Consider the following 22,027-nt stretch of genomic DNA (forward strand, 5'->3'; position numbering starts at 1 on the left):
TTGGCTAATTACAAAGCCAAGGGGTAGAAAACTTTGTAGCTTTCTGTAGATGGTATTTTATGGATAGCTCAGAAACAGTTCTCTTCAGTCAACTGAATTTTTATCTGTTGCTTTTAACAAACAAAACCCAGCATTTGCAATCCAGGTAAATAAGATTGATTAGTTATATCATGCTACACCTTCCAACACTGGCCACTTAAGGAGACACTGAATTTGACATGTAGTCAAGTCCCAGCAGCTTGACGTACCATCTAAGAAGTTACTGTGGTCTCTGAATATGCTCCTAGCTTGGGCTAGCTGCAAGATAGAAGATACATTAGTTCCAATGATAATTTGCATTAAGATATGTTAACCCAGAGCTATATTACCAACAGCTAATATGCAACTGCGTAAGCTAAGACCTTTCTTCGGGTTTCAGCTTTCTAACAGGAGCAGCTCCTTCAGATGCCACAATTTGACTTTTCATCTGAACTCAGCAAAAAAATAGTCCTGGTATGACCACCAGTGCAAAAATATGTGTTTTTCTCAGAGGATTATGGCCTCTCTTGTTTGAGTCTTGATCTTTCATTTCGTTTCAATGGCCTCTGCCTTGCTCTTCTGCCTCATAGTTGCATCTCATTTTGGTGTCTGTATGCTCATGAGTGGGATGGAGTTAACCTGAGACACGATTATATGTGTGAAAGAATGATAAGACATGAGTTCTGACTTTTATTATGTTTTGAAAAAATCTTCCCTAGAGTAATCTAATTGCTATTAAAGAGATAAATAAAAGGAGACAATACCCAAGGGATACCAGCTGTGGCTCAGCCTTGGAGGAAAACAGCTGACTATTAGCATAGTTATCCACACCTTCAATGAAGAAAGGTTTCCCACTTTTGGCTGTTTCAGTCTCTATCCAGTGACGGTAGCTGTAAACAGACAATAAGATCTCATGGGCTGGCTTGTCTGCACGATCTTGTTTCCAGCTGACAATTCCAACCTGAAACCACTTCATGGTGTTCCAGCTGCTGCAAATCAGAGGTCCCCCGCTGTCCACCTATGGCGTAAGAAGGATGTTAGAGCAAAGTCAAACCTCACATCTCTCATCAGCTGAATCCCACAGGCTGATGGGAAAACTGAACTCTATCCCAGGTTCATGAGGATTTGGGGGACAAGGAAATTTTGGACTCAGAATTCTACAGCTCAGACCTGATGTCCTTGCAGAATAAAAAGATACAAAAGGTAAGAGGAGATCAGTCACAAGCTCTGGCTCAGTGCAATGCCCTGTCCTTCTCAGATTCTTCCACACACTCCTGTGGCTCCAGAATGATACCTAAATCCTGTCACCAAGAGACAACATCCAGGAATGAAAAGGGAGATTGCTGTGACTGCTCATTCAGTCTGTGACTTCTCTGCAAAACTGAAGCATGTAGGTGACAGGTAGCTGCCACCATTAATTCTGTGGGCTAGGATCCAGAAATTGGACAAGAGATGAACACTAATCCTGACAAATCCTTCTGGCAACCACAGTAATTTTACTGAAAACTTGCCTGCTACTGCAAGGGCAACCATCACTCACCCAGTGTGTGCAAGCCTTCAAATGCATGTTGCAGCCAGAATGTCCTCCTCTTGGGTGCTGCAGCCTGAGCACCAAGAGCACATGCAGTTGCCTATATGACCTCTCCATGCTGTCTCTGAACACAGCCTGAGGAAGTAGAGAAACTAGCACAAAATCCACCCAGCAAAGTGCAGCCTTTTTCTCACAGTTATGGACTTTTTAAGTGCTGTGAAGACCGTGCTCTAAATAAGTTCCATTCCACAGTGGGTTTGAATCTTTTTTCTCCCCCATCTCCACTACATGTGGCAAATAAATTCAATGTAAACCTATTTCCTGAAACAACCAGCTTTCCTCTTTCCTGGGAAAGGTTATTCTTCCCTCTTTGCACACTACTCTGAGAAATGTCTTTGTCATTAATGTATGAGCCCCCTTCCTCCAGCAGCTACACTGAGCTAACACACATTAATTAATGAGTAAGGAATTGGCTGTAGTCCCCTGTGCAACGCATCAGCACCTGCTAACGTTTATGGCTGAACTCCTATTCACTTCACTAGATGGAGGGCCCAGGTCACTCATGTATATGAATATGGTTCAACATGCATGCAGGAGGCTAAAATTAAGAAAAATACAGAGCAAATGTTGCTTCAGCATTCAAAGTGTCATAGAATCACAGGATCATTCAGGTTGGAAAAGACCTTTAGGATCATAGAGTCCAACTCTAAATTCAATGCTGTTTACACTGACATGGTGTTACTGTAGCTACATGTCTGCATCTCAGCCAGTGGTGCTGGACCCCCTTCAGGTTCAGGATCTGAAGACATTTCCCAACCCTGTTTCACCAAGAATTTTCATGAATTCTACAGGTGACCTTGCAGCGACCTCAGATCCATGTGTTATCAGTGTCATTGGTGATGGCATCCTGCTTGAATAAATGAACATCTCCTAGGCTGTACGCACAATTAAATTACTGGGAATTTTACTGTTAATCCCCTCAGGACAGGAACAGGCCAAACATATTATCCTGGTAGTGAAAGGAAGGCGCCTCAAGCCTCCTACACTAAGATAATAAATGAAGTCAAGAGAGTGGGAGCCGTTCGCAAGGCAGTGACGCAGCAACGGCTGACAATCCCTCATTGGCGATATGTCGGGGTGCGTCATGCCAGCTTTTCCTAGTGTAGGAGACTTTTAGCACTGGTAGAGCCCACACACACCATCAGGCAAGTTTGGTTTCAGTGTTCAATTTGGAGGCTGTTCACACTTGCAAAGGATCTTTCTCCCAGAGCGCTTAAGTACCAGTTAATCCCTGATACCTTGTGACTATCCCTGGGGGAAAAGTCTTATCTTATTTCATAACTGAAAAAAACACAGCGGAAAAGTGATGAGATTTGCATGAGGCAACAGCAGAGCCAGGAATCCCTATTCAAACCATACATCATGCATTTTCCTTTCAAATCAGATCTGCTTTTCACTGTTTGCCTCTCTACCCATGTTCATTTTGTTCTCCGCCTGGTCAGTGGGGAAAGGGATAGCTATCTGCAGGGCTTGGGGGAATGTCCACTGTGCAAAGAGATTTAAAACCTAGGCAGAGAGTTAGACAGAGCTGTGAAAACCCAGGCAGCAGCTGCAAATCCATTTCTTTAATCCACAAACCCTGAGATGCAAATCCTGCTTCAGATCCCTTTCCACATGGGCTGAGCTGGTCTGCTCCAATGGGTGCAACTTCTAACATAATATTTCTCTTCAGGTATTTAACTTGATGATTTTCACGAAGTGGGCTAAATCATCCTCTCTATGTGATAAACTCACTCACAGAATTATAGTAGGAGCCCAGATGAATCAATAGTCTGGGTTTTACAGGCCTAAAGATAGAGAAAATAAACTCAGTTCTTGGACATTTCTTAATATCCCTGTATCTAACTTAAGCTGTCAGTAATCTTGGCCCAAGGTTTTTCCATCCTTGTGTAGGAGAGGCTGTGAGAGGAGCGAGCTGGTACAATTATCTAAGCTCCGTGATGTTTCCAGTAGCATTAATTTAGTGAATGCTCAGATTAACAACTGAAGATCGAAGAATTTATGCTGCTTTCAGCCTCCCGCATCCTGGTGGTGAAATACTTCTGGTCAACAGCACACAACCAGATACCTGCTTCTGATCTTCAGTCTCAGTGCCAAGTTACTGGACAGAAAAAAAGTTCTGAAAATAACACCTTTGCTTCTGTTCCACAATTCTTGTCAACTAGAAGATGAGTGAAAAGCAACATCAAATCAGATCTGGTGCTGAACTCATGCCTTCCACAACTGCATGTTAATCCTTCGATCAGGAGAGGTGAGAGCAATGATGTATTCACTGGTAAATAGTTCTGGGTTATATAAAAACTGTCACCAACTAACAATGCACTTAAGCGCTTTGTTCACTGAAGCTAATAAAAAGTTTCATCCTTTTCAATGTGGCCAAAACTTTTTTGTGAACATCAGGTGCATTTCTGCTGACTTTAGTGGGCTTTGGATCAAGAACGTAATCTGCTTCCTTTCTGTATTTGTATCCATGTCTGCAACATGGGTAATTGATCAGAACAAACACATTCAGCCACATAAATCTTCTTAGGTGGGAGAAGTTCTGAGGAACGGAGAACAACCCATCTGATACTCGTTAGGTGGATACACAATCCTTGCACTCATTGCTAGTTTCATTTTCATGTTGGTAAGCTCTGTGTAAACTGGAGAGAATTAGCATGTGAATAACAACACTTGCCATTAGAGTTGCTCTGGCTGCAGGAAATAAAGGCTTTTGCAAACATGATTTCTTTAGTTATTTCACTATGAACAAGCTATCTTTAGAGAAAGGCAGGAGGAAAGAGGCTATGGCTGTTTTTAGTATGCAGGTATCAAAAGTGACTCAGGTAACACAGAGCACTTGGACTCCTTTCATAGGATCCCCTTGTGATCTCAGTGATCTTCAGCTACTCTGCCCCTCCATCCACTTGCTGGAAAATGACAAGACTGCCCAACTCTATTCTCACTGATGTCAGCAGGGTCCATTAGTTGCACAGACTTACAGGCAGTTACAATGCATCTGGACCAAACCCCATGTGGCCCAGACTCCAATCTCTGACAGTCATCTGTAGCAAGTACTCAGGGAAGGAGAATGAGAAACAGGACAAGTATTTACAGAGTTGTATTTACATCACAGTGGTTAATAGCCTTAGAGAGATCTTCATCCAGGAAGTTATCTAATTGCTTTTTGAATCCATTTATCCCTTAGGATAAATACCCACAACATCCTGGTCAGTGACTTCCATAGTTTAATTATCTGTTGGATGAAAATACACTTCTCTTTGTTTTAAATCCGCTGGCTGATACAACCATCTGACACTCCCTCCTTCATATGTTTTTAACAGCAGGAACAAGAGGACAGCTTTCGACTGTCCTCTCCTTGCTGCTCATGACTTTAGAAATCTGTGTCATATCTCCATCTGACATCTCTTTTTCAGCCTCGAAGTCCTGCTCTATTTTCCAACAGAAACCATTCCATGTCCCTGTTCATCCTTCCTACTCTACCCTTGTCCTTTTCTAAAACTACTTGTCCTTTCTCTGATGGGGTAGATGGGAATCACAGCACATAAGACATAGGCTTCCAAGATTAGTGCCCTAGCATAACATGCATTTGCTTTCCTAGTAATTCATAATGCCCTCATTGCATTTTTGACCTCCACAGAGCCTCAGGCTGATGTTTTTGAAGGACTATCCACAGCTGCTCCAAGATCTTACAAGGTAATATTTAAATTAGAGCCTATCATTGTATGTGTACTGCTGGAGTTGCTTCTCCCTATATACATTACTTTTCCTTTATCAACAATGAACTGCATCTGCTGTTTTAACCTCCAGTAAGTCTGAATGATGAGATCCTGCTGCACCTCTGCACAGTCAGTTTTACTTGTGACCACCACGAAAAATGCCGTGGCACTGGCTGACTTGGTCATCTCAGCATTCACCCTCCTTGAACATCACAATTCCTTGCATAGATGCCAACAAAACTCCATCTGTAAGCCCCTTCTCTTGTCAAATCCTTCCTCTGTCTTGCCTCCCTTTCAAACCAAAGCACTTCTACTTCATGACAGTTGACTTTCTCCATGAGCCTTTGGTGAGAAGTCTCACTAAAAGAGTTTTAGAAGTCTCAGCACATTACATCAGCTGGATCACCCTCTGCCACATGCTCGTCGACTTCTTCAAAGAATTTAAATCCGCCTGTGAGTCATGACTTCCCCTTAAAGCTGTGTTGACTCACTGAATGAGAAGTGGCCCCTCTGAGTCATCACACCAATTCCCCCACTCTGAGGGCAAGCACACATTGGATTTTTGTGTTCAGCTCCATTCAGAGATGTTCTGCTCCCCACAGCTTCACCCACCAGGCACACAAAGTAATGCTGGACCCTCTTGCTGCAAAACGAAGAACTTCAGTCTGAGGGAGCAAAAAAAACCCAGAAGAAGAAAACAGAAGAGACATGGGATATCATCAACATTCCAGATCCTTGCAACAGGAAGGAATGATTTTGACAGATTACAGAATTAAGCCACAACAGCTTGAATGTGTTCACTTGTCTGCCCATATCATAAAATGATAAAATGATGAAAGCCCTACAAACCCATGGGACACAGCAAAAGTGCTCTGATTCTTATGAGCGGCACATCAAAGCACCCTTCAGAAGCAAATTTAAGAGACTGCAAATGCAGAAATATTTCTACTGCTTTGCTCTGGAGCTTCCCAAGATACTTTCCTACTTAAAGCAATTCACCCCTTCAGGAAAAAAAAACAGAAACAAACCCACCTCATCATGTTAGCAATAGTTCAGTGATGGAGAATCCACCGGAAGGGTGGAGAGTGGCTCATAAGGTAAGGTATGAACATGAAGTAATTTTGCATCACTACTAATAACTTTGAACTGAAATGTGGTTAGCTTTGACTTCTGGTTCCCAGGAGAGCTTTGTCTGATAGACAAACCTCAGACCTCACACAGGCATTCTGCATCCCTACAGACTATAATCAGACCTCCATCTAGCCACCTCTGCTCAGGCATTTTGAAGAGCCTGAGGGATTGACCATGCTTCCTTGCTTTCTGACCATTTCCTTGCATCTGTGATAATTTACCCATATGGACCTAATTTTCATTTGCAGACTTTTTCTTAAAACAAAAATTCTATTTAACAAGTCTTTCTTTGCAGTTTTTGAGCCATGTTAGCACCAGTAAAAGGATGCAAGAGCTTTTGTTAGTTCTTCACTGGTGTAGCACTCTTATGCACAGATGAAGTGAGGGTGCAAGAAGTGAGTTCAGCTCCAGACTGATCACCTCTTCTTGGTGCTTCCAGAGCAAGTGTCAAGCCCCCACTGCAGACACGTTACTGGCACTGGGGCATAGTTTGAGATAGGCAGTGGGATGCCAGGGGGATATCCTGGGATATCTAAAATCACACTGGAGATTTGGATGTAGGCACTGTCCTGCCTTGGAGTCCTGTGTTTCTCTGTGGTCTTAACACCTTGGTCTTGCTTTTAGTTAACACAGAGCAACAAACACTTGTACAGGGATTTATCTAGTTTTAAAATAGGTGGTTGAAACAGTCTCAATGACTTTGAAGGGGGGTGGGGGTGGGGGTGGTGTCTCACTATTGATGGGAAGAGATTTGGTAGATGCACATGGCTATAGAGATTATCTATATGTATGTGGCCTGATAAATCCCACACAGGGTTGTACAACAACTACTGCTGTTTCTATAGCTATGTAGGATGGGAGCCCTGATTATCCCAGGTGCTGTAAAGGGCATTTGCCCTTTCCAAACTGCTGACAGTATATGTAGGCAGGACATACTTTAGGTCAAGGAAAGAGGTCCTTTCCTGCCTTTTTATGAACTAAAGAAATCAAAACCCATTGCTGTAGTTGCATCCTAGTGTCAATTTAGACATTAATCAGAGATGGCCAAGGTTCCACTTAAACTTGAGAAGAAACTTCTTCTCAGTGAGGGTGACGGAACACTGGAACAGGCTGCCCAGGGAATTTAGACATTCAAAGCCTGCCTGGACACATTCCTGTGTAACAGATGGCAGGGGGATTGGACTAGATGATCTTTTGAGGTCCCTTCCAATCTCTAGCATACTGTGATACTGTGTGATACTGTGAAGATCACCTCCTGGTACAGTCGGTGGAAGGGGATAGATACCTTCAGCCCATGACTCAGATCAGCCCTACACTGGGGAACAGTGTAGGACATGATGAAGCAGAGCTGGAACCATCCTACTGCTTGTTTGTGGCTACACAATGATTCCTTTCCCTGGAAGTCGGGCTAAGGACTGGTTACCCCTTCATCTGCTGCTGACCTGAACTGAATGTGAACTGTGACTTCGAGCTGAACACACTCTGTCCTAATCACCACATCACAGAGCTACCCTTACAGACCCCCTTTGCAGAGAATCTCTAAAATATAATTGGGCTGTTTACTGAATTTTGTCTGGATAGGCAACACACTGAAGGAGGCATTTGCTTTCAATCTCTTATACTCTAATTATTGTTCCAGTTACCATTGCATCAGAGCCTAACAAAAGATGCTTGAGAAAGCAAGGAATTAGATATCAATTGTGGTTCATGGGGTCATGGAAGAAATGTAGCACACAAAAAATAATGCGTAGGCCATCTCTAGTGTCTCTTCTTTAGCACTTGTACACCATGAACATCCATTAATGCTAATGTTTATGACTAAACAGAACTATAAGTCAATTACAGATCCTGTTAGTGTTAATTCACAGTCAATCTATGTATTTGTCTGCAGAATTGCAAGGGAATTGGTATGCCATAGATTTTTTTTCCTTTTAAGTGAATGGATTTTTATTTTTTTTTTTCTTTTAAGTACAAATACTTGGAAGCTCTGTTATTCAATCTCCTTGAGTTAATGTAGGAATATCATCAGTGATCCACAAATTAGTCTTGTCTGGTACTAGTATGATGGTAGCTAGTAAAATGTCTGAGCTTTCCTATGCATTTCCTGTTGCCATTAAGGCAGTGGTCAGTAGGATGAACCTTCTACATGATGCCTGGATGAAGATATCTGTGTGGTTTTAGTTACTCATATAAAACAGCTTGTTGCAAATCCAGTACATGAATGACATACAGTGCAAAGACCTAGGATGGTAATCCTTTGGATCCAGATGAGGGTTGTATGGACTTACAACCTTGGGTCTAGATGTAACTTGCCCATCTTAGCCTGGCTCTGGATATGAACAAATGTATCCCAATTTTCAGCAAAGCTCAGGTAAGGTTAACATAAGGCTTTTATCCACTTCATGTCCAAACAGATCATGCACCTATGCAGTGCATGGCTTCCATGTTTCCTGTGACCACATCTACAATAGCAAACTCGGCACCTCCAGGGCTTGTTCCCTGATTAGATGTCTTTGCTTTGCCCACACTGCTATTCCTTCCTGGCCTCTAAAGTGATCCAAAGTGATTACTGTGGGTGGCTCTTGACCTATGAAAAAGCTGGGGCTGTGTCAGGCAATAGGATGAGAGGCAGTGGTCCTAAATTAAAACACAGGAAGTTTCACCTGAACATGAGGAAGATCTTCTTTACTGTGAGGGTGGCTGAGCATTGAAATAGGGTGCCCAGGGAGATTGTGAAGTCTCCTTTCTTGGAGATATTGAAGAACCATCTGGACATGGTCCTGAGTAATGTGCTCTAGATGAACTTGCTTGAGCAGGGGGTTTGGACTAGATGACCTCCAGTGGTCCCTTCCAACCTTAACCATTCTGTGATTCTGTTATTCTGTGATTCTGTGTCTGGAAGTCATCCAGGAGACACCTTGTTAGCACAGACCAAAAACATGCCCCAAACATCTTGACAGTGCTGACTTTGTAAAAGATTTAGGTATTCTGAAATCTGGCCTCATTCTCATTTGACATACAAACATAGCTCAATAGATTGCACTGCCTACAGTGTGCCTTGCTATCTGCCCAGGGCAGATGAATTGGTGTCCAATAGTCTATGCTGCAAAACAAGCATTGGGTTCAGCCCTGACCTCCCAGTTCATGACCAGGTAGCTTACTATGGACAAGCCACAGGATTTCTGAACCAGCCTAGAAAGGTCACAGTGTGCTCTACTTGACTTCAATCAGTACTTCCCAGAAAACTGTCCATCAGCAACATGTTTCCCCTGCAGCAAATCAGTGAATTCTGGTGAAGTCACCTATTTCTTCCTTGAAGAGTTCCACTTCTAGCCTGGGGTGTGATTTTGTCTTGCTCTTGTTATCTCAGGTTGCAAGACGTTTCTGCCTTGTCAAGCTTCTCCTGAATGTGGGCAGTAGCTGGGTTATGAGCATTATCACACATGCAATCATTGTGTACTTCCACTGCTTGGAAGGCTCACATTTCTAGTTCATTTCTCAGACAATTCTAACATTTTGTAGATCAAAATAGTACCCTCATCAGCCTTCTGAATACAGGCGATTCATTTTGCTGGGTACAAGTGCTCTTGCTGTTTCATCGGCATAATTCAGCTGCAGAACTTAAGGCTGGGCTGGGAAGTGCATTCTTTAATCATGTTAATGTTATCCTGTGACAGTTTTCTTTTTAAATTTTTTGATTGAATTTAATGGAGGTGAAAGTTGCTAGATGAATGGTTTCAGAGACAGATGCTTTCTGGCTAATCAAAAATGATTCTGCAAAGGAAACTTCCCCTCTGCTGCCCAGCTACAAGGTCAGCTCACAATGGCTTTGCAGTCCACAGTCTGTGTACCTGCTGTCTTTGCCTAAATGGCAGAGGATCCCTCTCTGTCCTGGATGTTGTTTTAGTTCCCTCAGCAAATGATTACTACAGGACAATGCTGTGTATACATGCGTCTGCCCATCTGTCCCCCTGCAAACACATGCAGATGTGTAAGAAAACCCTTTGCCTAGTGGACAATGGAGCTCTTAGTCCTGAAGCAGAGGCTGCAGGGCAGCCCAGTCCTTACCACTGAAGGCTGGATGCTATGAAAGGCATTTTTTGGCTTTCAGACTGTTTGACATCAGAACAGCAATCCCACAGGTGGAATATGTTCTGAGGTACAAGTTCTGAGTAAGGTTTTCCCACATTTGAGTGTTCATGTCAGCTCTCTCCCCTTAGTATTCCCTGATGTCAAACCCTGCTCAAACTCTATCATTTCACCTGAAAAGTCCATCATCCCTGTCGTGGTTTAAACCCTAGCCAGACAGCTCATTCACTCACTCCCAAGTGAGTGGTGCTGGGCTGGAAGCAATCGAGGCCCCCCTTGCCAGGTCTCTCCCCTTCCCCGCTCCCGGACGGATGGGGAGGAGGATCGAAAGAGTGCAACTCCCACGGGTTGAGACAAGAACAGTCCAGCAACCAATGTACAACACAAATCACCACCGCTACCACCACCAACAACAATGATAAGAGAAAATAACAAGGGAAGAGAATACGATACCACCAGCCAAGAAACAAATCCGACCCAGAAGACCCTGTGTCCTTCTGGGTAACTCCCAGTTACCCTCCCCGGGCATGATGTGCTGTGGTATGGAATACCTCTTTGGTTAGTTTGGGTCAGGTGTCCTGTCTCTGCTTCCTCCCAGCTTCCCCTCCTCCCTGGCAGAGCATGAGCCTCACAAAGTCCTTGGTCAGGGTAAACATCACTTAGCAACAACTGGAAACATCGGTATTATCAGCACTGTTCCCAGGCTGAAAGTCAAAACACAGCACTGCACCAGCTACCAAGGAGAAAAATTGACTGCTACTGCTGAACCCAGGACAATCCCATATCATGAACTCATTGTAGTAAGTTGTGACTAGTTCTGGCACCCACAGGCCAACCTGCCACGTTAGCAAAAGACATTTGGATAAAAGCAAGGACCTCCCCTGAGAAACGTTTCTAATATTTCTAATATTCAAAGAAAGTCCTGCACCCCCACTGTCTAGGTCAGAGAATCAGAGAATCATAAAATCATAGAATCATAGAATCAACTAGGTTGGAAAAGACCTCTAATATCATCAAGTCCAACCCCAGGACTGCCAAGTCCACCACTAAACCATAGACCCACTGGAAGGCTTCATCTACACAGTTATTAACACTTCCAGGGACAGTGATTCCACCACTTCCCTGGGCAGCCTGTTCAATGCCTCTCTTCCAGTACTCTCCCTGTGAAGAAGTTTTTCCTAATACCCAATCAAAACCTTCCCTGGATCAGCTTGAGGCCATTACCTCTTGTCCTATTGCTTGTTACTCAGGAGAAGAGACCAACCCCACTTCACTACAACCTCCTTTCAGGCAGCTGTAGAGAGCAATATGGTTCCCCCTGAGCCTTTTCTTCTCCAGACTAAATACCCTCAGTCCCCTCAGCTGTTACTCATAGGACTTGTGCTCCAGAGCCTTCACCAGCTCCATTGCCCTTCTCTGGACCTTCTCTGGACCTTCTCCAGCACCTCAATGTCTTTCTTGTAGTGAGGGGCCCAGAAGTGAACACAGGATTAGAGGTGGAGCCTCAGCAGTGCTGGGCACAGGGGGATGATCACTGCCCTGGCCCTGCTGCCCACACTATTGCTGATACAGGCCAGGATGCTGTTGGCCTTCTTGGCTGCCTGGGCACAAGCTGGCTCATGTTCAGCTCCATCAGTCAGCACCCCCAAGGGCCTTTTTTGCAGAGCGGTTTTCCAGCCCCTCTTCCCCAAGCCTGGAGCATTGCATGGGGTTGTTGTGGCCCAAATGCAGGACCTGGCACTTTGCCTTGTTGAATTGCATGCTATTGGCCACAGCCCACTGATCCAGCCTGTCCAGATCCCTCTGCAAACCCTCCTGTCCTTCAGCAGATGAACAATCCCAGCCAACTTGATGTCATCTGCAAATTTACTGAGGATGCACTCAATTCCCTCATCCAGATCATCAGTGAAGGTGTTAAACAACAGTGGCCCTGAGGGACATCACTAGTGACTGATCGCCAGCTAGATGTGGTACCATTTACCACCACTAATATTGTGGGTCAATATACCTTCGCAGGAAGTTCCTTGGCCCCTGGGCATCCTGCTCTGGCCTCCTGCAGGGAAACTTTAGCAATCCCAGGAAGCCATGGGAAGGATCACTGTTCATTCCTGAAGTGAAGGCTCTCTCCTCCAGTGTCTCTGTGCCCTTCCTAGGCAGCATGCCCATCCATATGCCTGTTTATTTTACCTGTGACTGCCAAGCACCTCTTCCTTTCTCCATCTCAGCACACAGCGTGTTCTCCACTAGCTGTGGGATACTCTTCAAGCACTGCTGCCTGCTGATGAGCTTCACTGGTGCTTTCTGCATCATGTGGGATGTTGGCCTTGCAATTGCTAACAAGGTAGTGAAAAGAGAACAATTAACAAAACCTGCAGAGCTAGTAAGTGTGCAACCACTAGTAAGCGTGAAACCACAGCCAGAGACTGGCCTTTGGGACTGCCCTCAGCTGAATTTGTAAAGCATCTCATGGCAAGAGGGTCTCAGGCCACAACCCTATGGCCTTGTGGTCATGGGGGCTTAACAGAGGCTCTCCAAATGTTGGCAAAGATAAGTTTGTGCTCTTGACTTCACACCAGATTAGAAGGTGGGTAGGCAGGTAGAAAGGGGGGAGGTGTTAATGGGTAATGCTGAAATCCTGGGGAGTGAAAGCTTGCTAAATGTGATTTAAAAAACCACTTATTTTGTAGATGAACTCTGGGATGTGGTACAGCTGGAGGACCCCCGAAGGATGGCTTATCCTGTGCATCTTGATGATGACCTGAGATAAGCTGCACTGCTCACCTTGGGTTTTCCACTCATATTTCCAGAGAGCTCAGTTCGAGGGACTCTTCACAGAGTCCTGTGCAAGCCCTGTGGAGGTAAGTCCACTGAGCTTTACCCGGAACAGATGCTCTTGTTATCCCCATGCTCTCCTGGATGGCTGTGCCTCACACAGGGCACCAGCTGCACGTTCCACAAAGTGGTTCTCAAGATGGTGGTATAAAATGGAAATAATTGCTTTATTTTTCCCTTCAGATGGGAAAACAGAAATCAGAGCAGGCACCATCAAGTGACAAAAAAGACTGAAAATACGCAGGGCTACTTGGAAAAGCCACTCGTTTCACCCTCACTCCTCTTTAAAGTGAATCTGTTCAGGAACAAATGGACTTTTGGAGGATGTTGCTGCTGGGGAGACCTAAAGAATTTCTTCATCACCTTTGGGAAGGTGGAACTCAAAGGTAAGATCTAATAGACAGAAATTTGTCAGGTCCCTTTCTAAGCTAAGATGGGGCCACTCCTGGAATTGTGCCAACAGATTAAAGTGCTTTGAGGTAAGCATCTCCAAGGAGGTGGCTCTACTTGCTGAGGTCTGACTGCAGCTGAAGGGGAGTCAGGCTAGTGCTGCCTGAGGTGCCACCTACAAAAGGCTGGTAGAGACCAGAAATGACCAATTTTCCTCTGCTGAGGAACAACGCCTCATACTTTTTGGTATGGCCCATATCACACCATCACACATCCCTCTCACCAAACCCAGCTTCTGCTGGTTTCTCCTGAAACACCTCCAGAAGAGAAGGGGTGTGTGCCAGGGCTGAGTACATTGACCTCACACTGAGCGCAATTTGGATAGCAGGAGCCACGTCGCCTGTGCCCACACAGCAGCATGAGACTGATATCTGGAGCCATGGCATGCATTTTGCAAAGAGCCTAGCTAAAGAGATATCCTGCCAAGCAGCAGAGTGACTCTGCAGCAGCCACCTGCTTTTCTGTTTCTAGGAGCGTGTTACCTTGGTGAAATGGGAGAGTTTCACAACTGTAACATAGTGTTGTGCTATGCATTACAGTTATGTGAGGCAAATGAAGCCTAAGAAGGAAAATGCAGAGTTTCAGAGAGAAGGCAGTAACCCTTTTGAGCAAAATAGCAAGGATTAAATAGGACACTTACTAAATCCTAAAAAGGACTGTCAAAGCCTCAAGGCACCACCCTGCCCACTCTTTCCTGATTAATTCTTTCCAATAATGAAAATGCCTATTAGCCATTTAGTAACATTTGTTCAGGATAGATGTTTTGGGTCACAATAAGTGCTGGAGCTACTTTCATTAATGCTTAAACAATTAGCAACAGCAATCTGCTCTTCTGAATGAATAAAGAGGAGGGGTGGCCAGTACCATTGAATCAATCTGGTTCAGGAAGGCATTAAGGCAAAGATAACCCTACACCCACATTTCCCTTACTTCAGACCAGCATAGACCCAGTCTAACTTGCTGACCAGGGTTGAGCTTGTCTTACTTTGGATGCCAAAATATGCATCCAAAGAAAGTTTGAGTTTCTGCAGAGCAAAGATGGCTCTAAGGTTTCAGCTTGAATATACATGCTCAGGGTACCAGGGACTTTGCTCTGGCGGTCACTTCACGACTGCTGTTGCACTGAACAGAGAACTGGTGGATGTGCAGAGGCTGCAAGGGTCTGGATGTGTTTACCAGGGAGGTAGAGAGTGGAAGTTAGTGTGGGTGATCCTTCCTGTGAGACAACATTTACTTTAAATGGATAAATGATTAGAAAATAGATCTTCTGACAGCATCTCACCTGCACTTGTGGTTCCCCACCCTGCAACCCAGCAGTGTTGCCACGTATTGATGTCATGCATGTAGGGCAAGCAGACAGGGATTTTCTCATTGCTGAACTCAATGGGAGAGCTGAGCAGGATCAGAGCAATGTCATTTTGCATGGTCATTCTGTCAAATTTTTCATGGATGATCAAGCTGTCTGGCTTATGTTCTTCCAGCGGGACACTGAGGTCAGTTCCCCCCACTAAAACAGTGAGGTCTGGTGGCCTTATGAACAAAAAAGAAGCAGGGTAGAGATAAGCAAACATATAGGCTTTGTGTTATAAAGGTTGGTGCCTCCTGAGCAGGGTAGGATGGTGCTCAGCAAATTTCACAGGCAGGTTAGCTATAAATATTGCAGAAATTTACCTTCACTTCTAGGCAAAGCTGATCTTCGGGGGAGAGAGGTGTAACCAAGTCATAAATAGCCCACATCCTAATGAACAGATGGCTTGGGCTGAATATTGTGGATCTCTGGTGCCCTAGCTTGGCAGCTCCAGACTGAGCAGTCTCTGCTCTCAGACCTGCCAAAGTTTGGAAGGGGCTCACAGAGGGCTTGACCCTTCCTCTGAGCAGTGCATGGGGTTGATTTATCCAGAAGCTACTGCTTTAAAATCAGACTCTTCATAAAGTAAAGGTGTTTGCTATATGAAAGCAAGAGTAATTTGGGGGTTAGAATAAGGTGTAATGGAATACATCTCTTTTTATGAAGTACTGCAACATGTGTAGACACACAGAATCATAGAATCACAGAATGGTTTGGATTGGAAGGGACCTTAAAGCTCATCCAGTTCCAACCCCTGCCATGGGCAGGGACACCTTCCACTAGACCAGGTTGCTCAAAGCCCCATCCAACCTGGCCTTGAGCACTGCCAGGCAAGGGGCAGCCACAGCTTCTCTGGGCAACCTAAGAACAGGTAATGCTTGGGTCCATCAGGACAGCAATCACAGGCATTTATAAAAGGTTGCTCAGATCATCCTTTAAAATATTCCCCTTCTGCATCGCCTGGTTATCCAGATTCATTCACATTTCTGTTGTACCTCTACCTCTGATAAAAAATGATCCTGTTTTCCCCAAAGGAAGCAATTCCTGTTTTCAAGACTCTCTTTCTGGCTCAGTAACATTTATCTTGCACTTAACCCCAAGGACATTCATATCCTACTCCCACAAGGAGGAATGTTATCAACCCACTGTGCCTGGGCTGTCCTCACTTCCCCTCAATACTCACATCTCTTCTCCAAAGCAATGAGCTGCAGTCAAAATCCACAATGCGCTGATTATGGTGCCTCCACAGACATGTCTCCCATTGCTCTGGATGCTCACATGCCACGGGAACTCCCCTTCTATGGCGTATCTCCCCTTTGTGAACCTCTTGCCTGTCCCCTGAAAGGACTCGTAAGATGGTCGGAGGCCACATTCTGGGAACAAAATGAGACATATTGCTCATGTACAGCAGTGGCACTGCCTGTGCTACAAAACTAGAGAACAGAACATCAGCTAAAGCATTGGCCTGTAGTTGTCCATGCTACTTTATCCAAAGCCCTTGGTATCACTGTAGCCACCCCAAAACTGCGCTCTGCCAAGCAATGCCCAGGCACTTTGGGGCTAGCATGGCCACAGATGGTTTCCCATTGGCAGGCTGGATAAAATTCTTGTTTAGGGACTATGAGTGGAGAAGTTCAGCATCAGGCTGTAGTATAAGTCATACGTATTCCACCAAAAATAAGGAATAAGCCCAGTCCTGTTTGATATAGCAATAGGTGCATATCCTGTAGGGCTACTAGCAGTTCTGCTCTCCTCATCATTTCTGAACATAAAAATTTGAGAAGAAAAACCTGCACTGACGCTGCTGATCAGAAAAGTTAAACAAAGGAGGGTAAAGAGCAGCATTGCAATCCCAGTCTTGGACCAACGTTCTGACAACAGAGCAGTGATGCTTCCACAGCAGTGGACATCTTCCCCATTCCATGTTCTCACCAGAGACAACACACATCTCTGCTGGGGCAACCAGGATGTGACATCACACAATCAGATTGTTTCTGATGACATCACCGCTGGATGCTGTCTTTTCTCAGGCAGTGAGGGAAAGGTTAGTGATTCCCAAGAGGCTTGGGATTTCATTTAGGTATGATAGGGACAGGGCAGCAGTGAAATTCCTGTCTGTATCCCGGACTGAATTTCACATGGTACTGCAGTAGCGGACTTCATGATTTGGGTGCTTGTAGTAGTTTTTGAATCTTGAACCATGTTCTTCTTTCTGAAGACCCTAGATGCTGGTCCTGCATCAGCTTTCATCTTCTACTCTGAGAAGTGCTGAAGCCTATGAAAATCTGAATTAATTTTCTCTTTTTCATTTAGACCATGTCTATGTTCTCAGAAGAAAGATACAGATCTGTGGTAGGGTAAATTTCAAACAGTCACAAGTCAAAAGATGTTGCAGCAGCTACTCCCTTCTTCCCTGTGGGCAAGGATGGCTTACAAGACCAAATCCAGCTTAAAAAAAAATAATCCATGAGGCTGCATCATTAGCATTTCAACTTTACTGATAGTATCACTGATAGGATTACTGTACCCTCAGCAGCAATTCCAAGGGATCAAGGCCAAAACTCTATCCTACAGCAACTCCATGATTAATTCTGTGGTGGCATAATATTCTGATGTGGCAAATTTCAGCAACAATGGGCCCATCCATGTGGATTTCTAAACCAACACACTATTTCCATAAAGACAAATGAAAAAACCCAAACCCTCAGCTAGGTTAAGACTTGAGCCTGGCTATATTAAGGACAGAATGGTGTTTTCTCCAAAGACATCCCAGCTGTTTCAAAACAGTAACTATAGTGTGGAGTAGGATGGGAGGGAGAGGAAAGGACAGAAGGGAACCAAGAAACATTTTATGATCACACAAATGATTCAGAATATGAAATGTTTTGCCTGTACATTGGAACAAATCATGAGTTATCCCCCTGAAGTCTGAATTATGCAGAGGTTAAAAATGCATAGGGTCTAAGGAAGACTTTACTTTCCTCTCTTCTTTGCTTTCATGTCACTTCATGCCTAGGAAATGAGATGGAAGTGCTGGTTTCCTTGACAGTGAGTCCTAGAACACCTTAGTGTCACAATACGTTAAGAACAGGCAATCAGTTACCACAGCAACTGGAAATTCTGAGTGTGATGAAAGCCCATTTTGGGGCATCTCCGGAAAGAGTCTAACATGGCAACTGTGCCAGTGGTAGCTCCTCTCAAGCTTGCTCTAGGTATAGATCTACTAAAGGGACAGGTTTTCTCTGGCTTTTGAGACTGGAATGAGCTCAGCATCAGCTGAGGAGCAAGGGAGGATGGGGAGCTAATTTCTCTGGCACTTACTGCTTGTCTTTGGATAGAGCAGGCAGGACTTCAGCAGTGAATTTACATGCCTGGAGACTGTCTGATGCATGTTTTCAATTGCTCCAAGCTTGGAACAACAGCTGGTCTGCTGCATCATTGCAGGAGATGTTCAGGGAGATATTTTGGGCCTTTCTGAGACTAAAACCTGAGCTGTTGAGCAGGAAACATCAAACCAAGATGCCAAGGAGCAGAGTGCCAAGGAGAGCTAACTGAAAAATAAAAAAGGATTCGTGTCTCTGGGTCCCACCTCTAGCCCTCAGAAATGGCTTTATGTGCTCTGCTGCCCAGAATTGACATACCAAGGCAGGCTTTTACAAGCTTTCCCTGAAAAAAGCACATCTGCAAGAGGACACACATGTACTTAGTGATGAAGACAGTCTCCAAAACGGGAAACATATGAGAAGCTCAAGCCCACACCTCTCACTGCTCTAAGTATTGCAAGCAGCATGTTGGGATGGGTAGGACAAACCCATCCGCATCCTTCCTACTGAAGCTATTTGTCCTAGGATACTCCATAACATATATACCATAGAAACATAGAACGGTTTGGGTTGAAAGGGACTTTAAAGATCATCTAGATTCCACTCTCTGCCATGGGATACATATAACCCACTGGATCCCATAACAATACAGATTAACTCCTGTATTCTCTACATCCATTGGCTGTAGCTTTTAGTCTCCACTCTGGGAGCCCCATGAATAAGATGATTATTTTTCCTCTTTCTGGCTGTCCTTCTATTTTGACTATCCACTCACTGGAGCAGAGACTGCCTGACATTATGTTTGCACAGCAATTGCTGTAATGAGCTCTGGTCTTGGTGGGGCTCCACAAGCTATTGAAGTACAAATAATTAATCACAGGAATAATTATGTTACAGTGTGGCCAGTACCGATGCTACTCCTCTGAACTGTCATGCATGATAATACAGATTTAAAAGCCCTGGTGTTTGATTAGCAGGCTGCAGCCTTTTATAATATTTGATACTTTCATTTAGATCTACCCTGATATGTACTTAAGAGCCATGGAACACACCACAGACAACATTTTTCTGTTCTCTTTTTTGTAATTTATTGTAGTGCAGGAAATGAAAAAAAAAAGGTTTATTTTTGTGTTTATACACTTTTTGGAAGAATATTACAATTTTTACTTTTTCTTACTAAAATTGTTTCAGAAAACAGGCAGTATAGGTGGTATTACATGTTGTGAAAATTTAATTGTGAGAGAATCACTGATCTCAAAGACATCAGATTACAGGTTTGTGATAGTTAAGATGAGCCCAGCCATGTCTCCATGTCAAAGCTCTCATAACATAAGCAAATTTATTAACCCAAGCAAATAAACATATCCGAAGGCCTTAGCTATGCAAAGCATTTAGTAGGTGCCATAACATCCCAATTCATCTTTTTAACAGCATTTTGAGCCAAACTTTTAGTAATTTCTCTCCAGATTACAACATTGCAAGGAAAACCCATGAGCTGCATGGAGCAAGAAGCTGCATTTGCCAACAGGTGCAATTTCTGCCTCTGCTTTGGCATTTAATGATGTTGGTGAATGGGAAACTGCTCAGATTATGGAAAGCCGCCCCAACAAGTTCCCAAATCTTTATGCACTAATGATGCAGGCATGCTATATCTATCAGGGTTGCCGGTGTTTTTTCAGATTCCCTAAAGCAAAGCAGAAGCAGTGGAGTAAGCACAAGCTATTTCTTGATCCCAATAGGGCAGGAAAGCCCTGTTCCCCCGAGGCCGCAGTATCCGCCAGGGTTCTTACTGAGGTACTGCTGATGGTAATCTTCAGCGTAATAAAACTCTGGAGCCTCCCGGATTTCTGTTGTGATGGGACCAAAACCGCCCCCTGTCAATACCTGTCAAGAAATATGATGGAAAGCCATTAGTGGTTTGCTCTCTACTCTGCTGATGAATGATGTTAGGTTTTCTCTCAGCAGGAGCCACAGAGATTTCTCAGCACTTGGACCACATTTGCAGTGCATCTCTGAAAACCCTTTATCCTTGCTCTCATGTTGTTTTGCTAGGAGACATTGTGGGCACCAAAGCAGGCATTGGTGAGAAGAGGTAGAGCACCCTCCTGCTTTAATGGCTCATTTGTTAATTTGCCATGGCCACACATTTGTTCTCTCCTCTTTATGAATCACGCCAGGCAGGGATGTGGTGCCATCAACAAAAGTGAACAAATGTGAAAGGCAGCAGAGCACGCTTCTATCAACCCTGGCCAGTGGCCTTGCAGCGTCTCAGAACTTCACCAGGCAGGTGCCTTAGCTTTGAAATATGCTGTCCACCCCAAATATCCTTATGCCAAGAAGACTCTCTGGGTGAAATTTTGGCCTCACTGATGTCATAAAGAAATAAGAGCATCTGGGTTCTTCTTCATGGAGTTTCTACAAATCCATTCTTCAAAAAGAACAGTTCCATCATGACCAGAAAGGTATTTTTAAGGCAAATAATGGCTTATTCCTGGAAGATTTGCCAATATGTGGACCAGAAGCAATAACCACTTTGAAAAGATTAGGTGGGGATTTTAGACTCTAATTTCTTTCTGATATCCCCTAACTGAATTTGAAACTCCTGAAAGGTTTCTGATGGAGGGAATTTCATTTTAACATGACTTGCCATGACGTTTTACCTATTGAATTGTCCTTTTCTAAGGAAACTGGTAAGCACCAACATTTTGAAGTGAATTCTCATCTCAGTGGGGACATAACTTGTGCTCACTGAAGTCCACAATAACCTAATAAACACTGTAACTGATGTCAGACTACTGTTGAAAAGCATACTTCTAAAGTACTGGATGTAGACAGAATTGCCTTGCTATCAATCAGACTTGACAGCAAGACCAACACTAAGAACAAAGCATCAGCATTTAAGATTACCAGATAAATATGTGTTCTGTCATCATACTAATAAAAAAATCAAATAAAAGGAAATCATCACACAGACTCACAAAAACAGAGCTAGTAGATCTATTTTAAGACATCAAGTCCAACTTCTTTCATCATGGTACAACAACTAATATCCACCTTATTTTCAGCAAACTTTTATTTAACTGCTTCTGAAAGTTCTTTGGAGATGGAGATGGTTCAGTTTCCTTGAGGAGCCCATTCCAATATTTACAATCCTGTAGAGAGTTTCTCCTAAAGCCCAGCCCAATTAAGTCCACTGCTGTCATTTAAACCCACTGTTGTGGTTTCCACATCCATGATGATGTGGAAACCACATCCATGATGAATGGATGTCGATGTGGAAAAGAAATCGTTCCCTTCATCTTTATAGCAGTCTTCTATAGACTTGGGGGCTGGCCAGAGAGAAAGATGACATGTAATGGAAGCAATGCTTCCTCACAGCATTAGCTAACACTTAAATAATAGGTGATTATTTGGGACCAAAAGGCCTTCAGATTTCCTACAACAGAGTTTTTTAGACCCTGCCTCAGCACATCTAAGTACTGACCAGAGCCTGACACCAGTTGCTGGACTTTATAGAGCATTAGTC

The 22,027-nt window shown here is 44.0% G+C and overlaps 2 protein-coding genes across 8 annotated transcripts in view; both read right to left on the minus strand.

Moving 5' to 3' along the window:
* Nucleotides 1–685: 685 nt before the first annotated feature.
* Nucleotides 686–17,188, minus strand: LOC134173997 (serine protease 55-like). Of its 3 annotated transcripts, XM_062638562.1 has the most exons (6): nucleotides 16,969–17,089; nucleotides 16,362–16,551; nucleotides 15,113–15,360; nucleotides 12,736–12,881; nucleotides 980–1,036; nucleotides 686–908 (listed from the first exon to the last, which is right to left on the minus strand). In XM_062638562.1, the coding sequence occupies exons 1-6, from the start codon at nucleotides 17,021–17,023 to the stop codon at nucleotides 885–887; spliced, it is 720 nt and encodes a 239-aa protein (XP_062494546.1). In that variant the 5' UTR covers nucleotides 17,024–17,089; the 3' UTR covers nucleotides 686–884. The 3 variants fall into 3 exon arrangements, with proteins under 3 accessions (XP_062494546.1, XP_062494545.1, XP_062494544.1); XM_062638561.1 differs by lacking the exon at nucleotides 16,969–17,089 and adding an exon at nucleotides 17,111–17,188 and having other exon boundaries at nucleotides 686–1,036; XM_062638560.1 differs by having other exon boundaries at nucleotides 686–1,036; nucleotides 16,969–17,097.
* Nucleotides 17,189–19,947: 2,759 nt separating this feature from the next.
* Nucleotides 19,948–22,027, minus strand: part of MSRA (methionine sulfoxide reductase A) — a 278,630-nt gene continuing 276,550 nt past the window's right edge. For all 5 annotated transcript variants that reach the window (XM_062638576.1, XM_062638575.1, XM_062638574.1 and 2 more), the window contains one exon: nucleotides 19,948–20,385. In XM_062638576.1, coding sequence (XP_062494560.1) covers nucleotides 20,221–20,385 — 165 coding nt within the window. In that variant the 3' untranslated portion in view covers nucleotides 19,948–20,220. The remainder of the gene's footprint in view (nucleotides 20,386–22,027) is intronic.

This window comes from Pezoporus occidentalis, unplaced genomic scaffold (assembly GCF_034315485.1).
Source record: "Pezoporus occidentalis ecotype Australia unplaced genomic scaffold, CSIRO_AGI_Poc_V1 ctg57, whole genome shotgun sequence".
NCBI lineage: Eukaryota > Metazoa > Chordata > Aves > Psittaciformes > Psittacidae > Pezoporus > Pezoporus occidentalis.